The sequence below is a fragment of the Lepidochelys kempii genome, chromosome 1, assembly GCF_965140265.1.
Source record: "Lepidochelys kempii isolate rLepKem1 chromosome 1, rLepKem1.hap2, whole genome shotgun sequence".
NCBI classification, from domain to species: domain Eukaryota; kingdom Metazoa; phylum Chordata; order Testudines; family Cheloniidae; genus Lepidochelys; species Lepidochelys kempii.
Window position 1 is genome coordinate 45273606 of NC_133256.1, and position 12184 is coordinate 45285789.

The following is a 12184-nucleotide window of genomic DNA, read 5'->3' on the forward strand; positions in this document are numbered from 1 at the left end:
AGTTAGCCTACCCTGTGTCTGTGTTTTGTGGTGGGGGTGGGGAGGCAGGGGTAGCATTAACTGGGAGTGTAGAGTTTAGCCTTCAGGAAACCAGGATCTTTGGGCCCAAGCAGTAAGTGGCAGGGGACTGGGCAGGAGGAAGTGTGGCTTGGAGCATGGCCAGTGTGTTGCTCTATAGTAGGGTGGCCTGTCGCTTTAAGGGCCACAGAACCTGGAACCAGCAGCCCTGTTGAGTTTATCAGACACAGCTGAGGAGTGATCCTTGTTCTCTACAAAGGGCTGAGAGGGCTCAGTTGAACATCAGCTGCAGGAGGGAGGTTGGCTCCTGTGATTAGCCCAGGAGAGGGAGGGAAGAAAAAAGGAAGTGGGATGGGGGGGGGGTGAGAGAGGCCTCTGGGTCCTAGTATCCTTTGTGTGAGTGACAGTGAGTCCTTCCTGGAAAGGTTGGGTGAATGTGGGCAGGTGATTGGCTCTGGATCTGAAGAGGAAACTGAGGCAGCAGCAGTTAGCCTGAAGCCTGACTGGGTAGGCCGTGCTATTGTAACACCAACAGACCCCAGTTGTTGTCTGGCGGGATCGAACCAGGGACCTCTGGAGTTTAAAGCATGAACCTCTACCGCATGAGCTAAAAGCCAACAGGCTGTTAGCTAAGGCTGTAGAGCAGACTCATGTAATTCTCTCTCTAAGGGTATGTCTACACTACGGAATAAGGTCGAATTTATAGAAGTCGGTTTTTTAGAAATCGGTTTTATATATTCGAGTGTGTGTGTCCCCACAGAAAATGCTCTAAGTGCATTAAGTGCATTAACTCGGCGGAGTGCTTCCACAGTACCGAGGCTAGAGTCGACTTCCGGAGCATTGCACTGTGGATAGCTATCCCACAGTTCCCGCAGTCTCCGCTGCCCATTGGAATTCTGGGTTGAGATCCCAATGCCTGATGAGGCTAAAACATTGTTGCGGGTGGTTCTGGGTACATATCGTCAGGCCCCCCTTCCCTCCCTCCCTCCCTGAAAGCAAGGGCAGACAATCATTTCGCGCCTTTTTTCCTGAGTTACCTGTGCAGACGCCATACCACGGCAAGCATGGAGCCCGCTCAGGTAACCGTCACCCTATGTCTCCTGGGTGCTGGCAGACGCGGTACGGCATTGCTTCACAGTAGCAGCAACCCCTTGCCTTGTGGCAGCAGACGGTACAGTACGACTGGTAGCCGTCATCGTCATGTCCGAGGTGCTCCTGGCCACGTTGGCTAGGAGCGCCTGGACAGACATGGGCGCAGGGACTAAATTTGGAGTGACTTGAGCAGGTCATTCTCTTTAGTCCTGCAGTCAGTCCTATTGAACCGTCTTATGGTGAGCAGGCAGGCGATACGGATTGCTAGCAGTCGTACTGTACCATCTTCTGCCGAGCAGCCATGGGATGTGGATGGCATGCAGTCCTTCTGCACCGTCTGCTGCCAGCCAAAGATGTAAAAGATAGATGGAGTGGATCAAAACAAGAAATAGACCAGATTTGTTTTGTACTCATTTGCCTCCTCCCCTGTCTAGGGGACTCATTCCTCTAGGTCACACTGCAGTCACTCACAGAGAAGGTGCAGCGAGGTAAATCTAGCCATGTATCAATCAGAGGCCAGGCTAACCTCCTTGTTCCAATAAGAACAATAACTTAGGTGCACCATTTCTTATTGGAACCCTCCGTGAAGTCCTGCCTGAAATACTCCTTGATGTAAAGACACCCCCTTTGTTGATTTTAGCTCCCTGAAGCCAACCCTATAAGCCGTGTTGTAGTCGCCCCTCCCTCCGTCAGAGCAACGGCAGACAATCGTTCCGCGCCTTTTTTCTGTGCGGACGCCATACCAAGGCAAGCATGGAGGCCGCTCAGCTCACTTTGGCAATTAGGAGCACATTAAACACCACACGCATTATCCAGCAGTATATGCAGCACTAGAACCTGGCAAAGCGATACCGGGCGAGGAGGCAACGTCAGCGCGGTCACGTGAGTGATCAGGACATGGACACAGATTTCTCTGAAAGCATGGGCCCTGCCAATGCATGCATCATGGTGCTAATGGGGCAGGTTCATGCTGTGGAATGCCAATTCTGGGCTTGGGAAACAAGCACAGACTGGTGGGACCGCATAGTGTTGCAGGTCTGGGATGATTCCCAGTGGCTGCGAAACTTTTGCATGTGTAAGGGCACTTTCATGGAACTCTGTGACTTGCTTTCCCCTGCCCTGAGGCGCATGAATACCAAGATGAGAGCAGCCCTCACAGTTGAGAAGCGAGTGGCGATAGCCATGTGGAAGCTTGCAACGCCAGACAGCTACCGGTCAGTTGGGAATCAATTTGGAGTGGGCAAATCTACTGTGGGGGCTGCTGTGATGCAAGTAGCCCACGCAATCAAAGATTTGCTGATATCAAGGGTAGTGACCCTGGGAAATGTGCAGGTCATAGTGGATGGCTTTACTGCAATGGGATTCCCTAACTGTGGTGAGGCCATAGACGGAACCCATATCCCTATCTTGGCACCGGAGCACCAAGCCGCCAAGTACATAAACCGCAAGGGGTACTTTTCGATAGTGCTGCAAGCTCTGGTGGATCACAAGGGACGTTTCACCAACATCAACGTGGGATGGCCGGGAAAGGTACATGATGCTCGCATCTTCAGGAACTCTGGTCTGTTTCAAAAGCTGCAGGAAGGGACTTTCTTCCCAGACCAGAAAATAACTGTTGGGGATGTTGAAATGCCTATATGTATCCTTGGGGACCCAGCCTACCCCTTAATGCCATGGCTCATGAAGCCGTACACAGGCAGCCTGGACAGTAGTCAGGAGCTGTTCAACTATAGGCTGAGCAAGTGCAGAATGGTGGTAGAATGTGCATTTGGATGTTTAAAGGGGCGCTGGCGCAGTTTACTGACTTGTTTAGACCTCAGCGAAACCAATATTCCCACTGTTATTACTGCTTGCTGTGTGCTCCACAATATCTGTGAGAGTAAGGGGGAGACGTTTATGGCGGGGTGGGAGGTTGAGGCAAATCGCCTGGCTGCTGGTTACGCGCAGCCAGACACCAGGGCGGTTAGAAGAGCACAGGAGGGCGTGGTACGCATCAGAGAAGCTTTGAAAACCAGTTTCATGACTGGCCAGGCTACGGTGTGAAAGTTCTGTTTGTTTCTCCTTTATGAAACCCCCGGCCCCTTGGTTCACTCTACTTCCCTGTAAGCTAACCACCCGCCCCTCCTCCCTTCAATCACCACTTGCAGAGGCAATAAAGTCATTGTTGCTTCACATTCATGCATTCTTTATTCATTCATCACACAAACAGGGGGATGACTACCAAGGTAGCCCAGGAGGGGTGGTGGAGGAGGGAAGGAAAATGCCGCACAGCACTTTAAAAGTTTACAAGTTTAAAATTTATTGAATGACAGCCTTCTATTTTTTGGGCAATCCTCTGTGGTGGAGTGGCTGGTTGGCCGGAGGCCCCGCCACCGCGTTCTTGGGCGTCTGGGTGTGGAGGCTATGGAACTTGGGGAGAAGGGCGGTTGGTTACACAGGGGCTGTAGTGGCAGTCTGTGCTCCAGCTGCCTTTGCTGCAGCTCAACCATACACTGGAGCATACTGGTTTGGTCCTCCAGCAGCCTCAGCATTGAATCCTGCCTCCTCTCATCACGCTGCTGCCACATTTGAGCTTCAGCCCTGTCTTCAGCCCGCCACTTACTCTCTTCAGCCCGCCACCTCTCCTCCCCGTCATTTTGTGCTTTCCTGCGCTCTGACATTATTTGCCTCCACGCATTCGTCTGTGCTCTGTCAGTGTGGGAGGACAGCATGAGCTCGGAGAACATGTCATCGCGAGTGCGTTTTTTTTTCTTTCTAAGCTTCACTAGCCTCTGGGAAGGAGAAGATCCTGTGATCATTGAAACACATGCAGCTGATGGAGAAAAAAAAAGGGACAGCGGTATTTAAAAAGACACATTTTATAAAACAGTGGCTACACTCTTTCAGGGTCAACCTTGCTGTTAACATTACATACATAGCACATGTGCTTTCATTACAAGGTCGCATTTTGCCTCTCCCCACCGCGTGGCTACCCCCTCAACCTTCCCCCCTCCCTGTGGCTAACAGCGGGGAACATTTCTGTTTAGCCACAGGCAAACAGCCCAGCAGGAATGGGCTCCTCTGAGTGTCCCCTGAAGAAAAGCACTCTATTTCAACCAGGTGACCATAGAATCATAGAATATCAGGGTTGGAAGGGACCCCAGAAGGTCATCTAGTCCAACCCCCTGCTCCAAGCAGGACCAATTCCCAGTTAAATCATCCCAGCCAGGGCTTTGTCAAGCCTGACCTTAAAAACCTCTAAGGAAGGAGATTCTACCACCTCCCTAGGTAATGCATTCCAGTGTTTCACCACCCTCATAGTGAAAAAGTTTTTCCTAATATCCAATCTAAACCTCCCCCACTGCAACTTGAGACCATTACTCCTCGTTCTGTCATCTGCTACCATTGAGAACAGTCTAGAGCCATCCTCTTTGGAACCCCCTTTCAGGTAGTTGAAAGCAGCTATCAAATCCCCCCTCATTCTTCTCTTCTGCAGGCTAAACAATCCCAGCTCCCTCAGCCTCTCCTCATAAGTCATGTGTTCTAGACCCCTAATCATTTTTGTTGCCCTTCGCTGGACTCTCTCCAATTTATCCACATCATTCTTGTAGTGTGGGGCCCAAAACTGGACACAGTACTCCAGGTGAGGCCTCACCAATGCCGAATAGAGGGGAACGATCACGTCCCTTGATCTGCTCGCTATGCCCCTACTTATACATCCCAAAATGCCATTGGCCTTCTTGGCAACAAGGGCACACTGCTGACTCATATCCAGCTTCTCATCCACTGTCACCCCTAGGTCCTTTTCCGCAGAACTGCTGCCTAGCCATTCGGCCCCTAGTCTGTAGCGGTGCATTGGATTCTTCTGTCCTAAGTGCAGGACCCTGCACTTATCCTTATTGAACCTCATCAGATTTCTTTTGGCCCAATCCTCCAATTTGTCTAGGTCCTTCTGTATCCTATCCCTCCCCTCCAGCGTATCTAGCACTCCTCCCAGTTTAGTATCATCCGCAAATTTGCTGAGAGTGCAATCCACACCATCCTCCAGATCATTTATGAAGATATTGAACAAAACCGGCCCCAGGACCGACCCCTGGGGCACTCCACTTGACACCGGCTGCCAACTAGACATGGAGCCATTGATCACTACCCGTTGAGCCCGACAATCTAGCCAGCTTTCTACCCACCTTATAGTGCATTAATCCAGCCCATACTTCCTTAACTTGCTGACAAGAATACTGTGGGAGACCATGTCAAAAGCTTTGCTAAAGTCAAGAAACAATACATCCACTGCTTTCCCTTCATCCACAGAACTAGTAATCTCATCATAAAAGGCGATTAGATTAGTCAGGCATGACCTTCCCTTGGTGAATCCATGCTGGCTGTTCCTGATCACTTTCCTCTCATGCAAGTGCTTCAGGATTGATTCTTTGAGGACCTGCTCCATGATTTTTTCCAGGGACTGAGGTGAGGCTGACTGGCCTGTAGTTCCCAGGATCCTCCTTCTTCCCTTTTTTAAAGATTGGCACTACATTAGCCTTTTTCCAGTCATCGGGGACTTCCCCGGTTCGCCACGAGTTTTCAAAGATAATGGCCAATGGCTCTGCAATCACAGCCGCCAATTCCTTCAGCACTTTTGGATGCAACTCGTCCGGCCCCATGGACTTGTGCACGTCCAGCTTTTCTAAATAGTCCCTATCCACCTCTATCTCCACAGAGGGCTGGCCATCTCTTCCCCATTATGTGATGCCCAGCGCAGCAGTCTGGGAGCTGACCTTGTTCGTGAAGACAGAGGCAAAAAAAGCATTGAATACATTAGCTTTCTCCACATCCTCTGTCACTAGGTTGCCTCCCTCATTCAGTAAGGGGCCCACACTTTCCTTGGCTTTCTTCTTGTTGCCAACATACCTGAAGAAACCCTTCTTGTTACTCTTGACATCTCTTGCTAGCTGCAGCTCCAGGTGCGATTTGGCCCTCCTGATATCATTCCTACATGCCCGAGCAATATTTTTATACTCTTCCCTGGTCATATGTCCAACCTTCCACTTCTTGTAAGCTTTTTTATGTTTAAGATCCGCTAGGATTTCACCATTAAGCCAAGCTGGTCGCCTGCCATATTTACTATTCTTTCGACTCATCGGGATGGTTTTTCCCTGTAACCTCAACAGGGATTCCTTGAAATACAGCCAGCTCTCCTGGACTCCTTTCCCCTTCATGTTAGTCCCCCAGGGGATCCTGGCCATCCGTTCCCTGAGGGAGTCGAAGTCTGCTTTCCTGAAGTCCAGGGTCCGTATCCTGCTGCTTACCTTTCTTCCCTGCGTCAGGATCCTGAACTCAACCAACTCATGGTCACTGCCTCCCAGATTCCCATCCACTTTTGCTTCCCCCACTAATTCTACCCGGTTTGTGAGCAGCAGGTCAAGAAAAGCGCCCCCCCTAGTTGGCTCCTCTAGCACTTGCGCCAGGAAATTGTCCCCTACACTTTCCAAAAACTTCCTGGATTGTCTATGCACTGCTGTATTGCTCTCCCAGGAGATATCAGGAAAATTAAAGTCACCCATGAGAATCAGGGCATGCGATCTAGTAGCTTCCGTGAGCTGCCGGAAGAAAGCCTCATCTACCTCATCCCCCTGGTCCGGTGGTCTATAGCAGACTCCCACCACTACATCACTCTTGTTGCACACACTTCTAAACTTAATCCAGAGACCATGAATTATATCTCACTCTCCTGAGGATAACACAGAGAGATAAAGAACGGATGTTGTTTGAATGCCAGCAAACATACACTGCAATGCTTTGTTCTACAATGATTCCCGAGTACGTGTTACTGGCCTGGAGTGGTAAAGTGTCCTACCATGAAGGACGCAATAAGGCTGCCCTCCCCAGAAACCTTTTGCAAAGGCTTTGGGAGTACATCTAGGAGAACCGCGAATGCCAGGACAAAGTAATCCTTTCACATGCTTGCTTTTAAACCATATATAGTATTTTAAAAGGTACACTCACCAGAGGTCCCTTCTCCGCCTGCTGGGTCCAGGAGGCAGCCTTGGGTGGGTTCGGGGGGTACTGGCTCCAGGTCCAGGGTGAGAAACAGTTCCTGGCTGTCGGCTGTTGGCTTCTCCGCTTGCTTGCTGTGAGCTGTCTACAACCTCCTCCTCATCATCATCATCTTCTTCGTCCCCAAAACCTGCTTCCGTATTGCCTCCATCTCCATTGAAGGCTGGGGTAGTGGTGGCTGAACCCCCTGAAATGGCATGCAGCTCATCATAGAAGCGGCATGTTTGGGGCTCTGACCCGGAGCGGCCATTCGCCTCTCTGGTTTTCTGGTAGGCTTGCCTCAGCTCCTTCAGTTTCACGCGGCACTGCTTCGGGTCCCTGTCATGGCCTCTGTCCTTCATGCCCTGGGAGATTTTGACAAAGGTTTTGGCATTTCGAAAACTGGAACTGAGTTCTGATAGCACGGATTCCTCTCCCCAAACAGCGATCAGATCCCGTACCTCCCGTTCGGTCCATGCTGGAGCTCTTTTGTGATTCTTGGACTCCATCATGGTCACCTCTGCTGATGAGCTCTGCATGGTCGCCTGCAGCTTGCCACGCTGGCCAGACAGGAAATGAGATTCAAAAGTTCGCGGTTCTTTTCCTGTCTACCTGGCCAGTGCATCTGAGTTGAGAGTGCTGTCCAGAGCGGTCACAATGGAGCACTCTGGGATAGCTCCCGGAGGCCAATACCGTCGAATTGTGTCCACAATACCCCAAATTCGAGCCGGCAAGGCCGATTTAAGCGCTAATCCACTTGTCAGGGGTGGAGTAAGGAAATCAATTTTAAGAGCCCTTTAAGTCGAAATAAAGGGCTTCATCATGTGGACAGGTGCAGGTTTACATCGATTTAATGCTGCTAAATTCGACCTAAAGTCCTAGTGTAGACTAGGTCTCAGTGGCCTTGGTGGCACTAGATGGGACAGAACACTACACCGAGGAGATGTGTGGGTTACACTGTGACACACCCCTTGACTGGGTGCAGCCCTACCACACCTGGGAAGCCATCCCTGGTAGACTTCAGTGGTGCATGTGTGTATTATTTAGTGACCTAGGTATAATGATTTCAGTATTTATTCAAACATTGTACAAAAGGCTAAGTGCTCCATCATACAGAGAATTTGTGATCCTTGCTAAACCCCCCCTCTGGAGAGTGGTCTGATTGTCCCTTTCTACAGGATGAAGAGGGAAGAAATCGGCAAGGCTCTCCTTGGGGAGTTTTCTCCTCAGTGTTTCTGTCAGTAGGGTGGGATTTGCTTTCCCATAGAACAGGCCTCTGGGCTGGCTGGCAAAACCAGCAGCTCCCCAGAGATCTACTGAAGGCCAAAGCTGCCTTAAACAGCTCTGTGACTTTAGCAGCACAGTGTGTACCAGCTGCTGACATGGCTTCCACAGCTCGCAGCTGCTCCCAGGGCCCTCCTTAAAAGGAGGTTCCAAATCCTAGCCACTTGGGAGCAGGCTGCAGGAAAACACAACCTGGGGCTATGGATGGAAGGATGCACCCTCTTCGCCTTTCCTGTCTTTGGCTGGATTTAGGTCCTGGAAAGGGGGATAATGCTGCCTCCGCCTTTCCTGTGCTGGATGAGAGAGATCTGCATGACCTTCCACATAGGTGCAACCAGGCCCTTTGTTTTGGTTTTGCTGTTATTAGCAACACAATTGTGTCACTATCTATAGAAAACTAAACTTGACAAAGAAGAAAGGTTTTGAAGAAAGGTTTCACTCCTTTATATCACACGTGTATGTGTGATATTTAATTTCAATATGCAGCAGAATTTCTCTTCTGCATCAGTACACGTTGCACTTCCTCTCTGAAGGTTTAGATAGAATAAGCCACACTGTTTTGAGTGAGGCCATCCAGGAGGATTTGATTGAAGTGTTCCATCTGGTAGCACAAACAAGCTTTGTGTGATATCTGCATCACTGCATTTTCCAAAATACCTGGTGTAAAGCAAAAATGTCTGAAGTTATGTAAATATTTACACACACTGATTTTTATTTAGATTTGAGATAAAGATAGTCAGAGTGGTAAATTTGAGGACAGGGCAGTCATACAGTGCGATCTGTATCTCTTGGTAAACAAAGCCCATTCAAATAAACTGTGCTTCCGTACAGCCAAATATTAAGGCTTGGTATAAGGAATGCAGGCCAGACCTACAGAATGGGGGACTGTGTCCTGGGAAGAAATGTCTCTGAAAAGGATTTAGGAGTCATAGTGGCCAAGCTCCCAGTGTGATGCTATGGCAAAAAGGACGAATGCGATCCTTGGGTGTAAAAACATGGGAGTAGTGAGTAGAAGTAGGGAAATGATTGTACCTCCGTACATGGCATTGGTGAGACCTATACTGGAATATTCTGCTGTCCACAGTCAGACACATTTCACTGGGAAATAAGGCACAGCTTTTTAACAGTGAGGGTGATTAACCATTGGCACACTGCAAAGGTGGATATTTGGCTATTAGTTTTTTTATTAGAGCTGTTTGAATTATTCATTGTGAATAAATTCTTGAATAAATTTGCCCCCTTTTCCTGTTAGTGACTAATTTGCAAACCACTTCTGAGTTCTGGGAATACTTTGAATGAGATATTTTCAGCCTTTGGGTGTTTGCAAAGTTCATTTTGACTATTCACTGTTTGGTTATTCGTGGAGTGTAATTAGTCACCTTCATCACATGATATTGGTTCTGCTCCTTGACTGGATTCCTACAACTTTTAAAATAGGATGAATGATAGAGAGAATTAATGCCATTTAAATGAATGACAGACAGTGAATAGTGAATACATTTTTTAACTTGTGAATCCCCTTGTTCACATCTAAATATAGACATATGTTCCAAGAGTAGCCATTCACTAAACATCGATGCGATTTAGCTTCAGGGGCAAAAAGAAGCAGTGCCCTCTCTGCGCAGGCATGTGTGGTTTTATCCACAATTTTTCTTCCCTCCACATAGTCTCACAAGGTAAAGGCACGGAGTGGGGGAAGAGAAAGACGCACATACAGACCTAAAACGTACTGAGTAAGTTAGCATTATTGGGATGTTTCATGCATCAGATTGATTTAAATTTATTTTTAGTTCTTTGTAATTGTGGCATTGATATACTGATGTATTCATTGTTCCCTTCCATTAGTTCTATAAAATAGTTCTGATTCTCAGAACAGTCTACGCTGATGGCCATTTGAAATTACATTAAAACTAACAGAGATGTTTAGTCCCATTCAAGGAGGTGGGGGCGGGGAGCCTGAAACTTTCAAGAGAGGAAATTGCTTGTAAAGATAGCTGTTCTGAGAAGTTTATTGCTCACCCTGCAGTAATTAGGCTTATTTCCATAGCAACATTATCAGTTCAGCACGAGAATTTTGAGATTTTGTACCATACAGTAATTAAACTTTCTAATTTTAGCAAATATCACGTTTGTATTTGGCAAGAGTCTTATACGCGCATATACTTGGGTGGTGAAATAAGGCTCCATTTTGTTCGTTTTTTTCTTCTTGGCTCAGTGTAGGCTGGTTATGTAGCTAATAGCAAAGCCCTGAAGCCTGCTCTCATCACTTTTACCTAAGGGATCTGTCCAGCTGACAAGGTACATGTATGTATTTATTTATTTATTTAAATTTCTAAAAATGCTAACAAGTCTGGCTGCCCATACGCGCTAGGTACCCTTGATCTAACTTAAAGATATAATTGAAATGCAGCAATTTAAAATAACCCAGACAATCCTCATTTAAATTGCTTGACTTTATTAAGGTAGCGAAGGTTTCCTTCCCTGATGAATAGTGCACAGTCACGGACCAGCCACCAATCCAGATAAGCTGTGGAGGGGGAATTCCCATTTGCCTGCTTTCTTTTCAGGAGATTCACATCTAGGAACCCCAAAGATCTAGCTTAGATTGCAAAGATTCAAAATTATTGTAACCCTTCCTATGGCTCTGGGAGCAATGGCTATCTATCAGCCTTACCTATAAATCTCTGATTACTGTCATCTCAGAGTGCCTCATGTCCCGTAGTGTAGTTATCCTCCTAACACACCTATGAGGTAAGGAAGGTGTATTATTTCCATTTTACAGATGGGAAACTGAGGCACAAAGATTTGACCAAGTCTGCAGCAAAGGAGGGGGTGAACCCAAGTTTCCCAAATCCCAGGCTGGTGCCTTAACCACTGGATCATAAGCAGCTGTCACTGTCCCTACACCTTTTACAGGGACAAGGAGGGTTTGCTGTAGTCCAGCAAGAAAAGTAGGAAGAAAGGGGGAATTATTGACCTAAAACAGCTTGTGCTGCCCATCACAGGTACCAAATATTCAACTGGGGCCACTATTCTCAGCCTCCCAAGCTGATAAGCAACACAGCTAATATGGTTAGAAGGGGAGAGAGATCACAGCAAGGTAAAGGTTGCGATGAGCCCAACAAAACATTTACAAATACTTGGGCCCCCAAGTCAAAGGATATTAGAAGGTACGCCCAATTGCCATTGAGGGCTCTTTACCTTCATATAGATGAGGATTCCATTCTGTTCCTATTCATGGGCAAGGCGATTCAGACCTCTTCAGATCCAAGGGCGACTTTTATTCACGGAGTTACTAATGGAGTAAAAGTAGTTAGAGAAAATTCTTGTGCAAGATCCTTAGCTAGTGTAAATGATCATCTCCATTGACTTCAATGGATCTATACCAGTTTACACAAGTAGAGAATCTGGCCCCTTACATCCTAACTCCTCACTCTTTCTGTAACCGCCCTGGAATTCTACATGTATTATCATTCGGGTTAGGCTGTAAACATTTACTAGTTGAATTAAAACAACAGTTTTCGACTCACTGAAGCTGTCAGTGATGGTTTAGTGAGAAAGATCCTGGAAAAAAAAATGGGTAGGAAATATTTTAACAGTAAATCTTCCTGTCTAGGCAGATTTTGCAGAAACCCATTGCATCCTCTTGCTTACTAGGTTAACTTGTTTTTCAAGAAAGTGGGATATTTTATCCATGGGGGGGCAAAAATTCACCTTCTAAAATAAAAGTAAGAAAGGAAATGTAACAATCTGGAGTAGCACAGCAGGCTCAGCAAAT

General features: G+C 47.5%; 2 protein-coding genes across 10 annotated transcripts in view; one reads left to right on the forward strand and one right to left on the reverse strand.

Annotated features, from left to right (window-relative positions):
- Positions 1-12184, forward strand: part of MTUS2 (microtubule associated scaffold protein 2) — a 502826-nt gene that overhangs the window by 87165 nt on the left and 403477 nt on the right. The window lies entirely within an intron of this gene.
- LOC140902044 (myb/SANT-like DNA-binding domain-containing protein 7) lies at positions 3488-7782 on the reverse strand. Its single transcript, XM_073321708.1, has 2 exons — positions 7093-7782; positions 3488-3922 (listed from the first exon to the last, which is right to left on the reverse strand). Exons 1-2 carry the CDS (start codon positions 7659-7661, stop codon positions 3865-3867), a joined length of 627 nt encoding a protein of 208 aa, XP_073177809.1. The 5' UTR covers positions 7662-7782; the 3' UTR covers positions 3488-3864.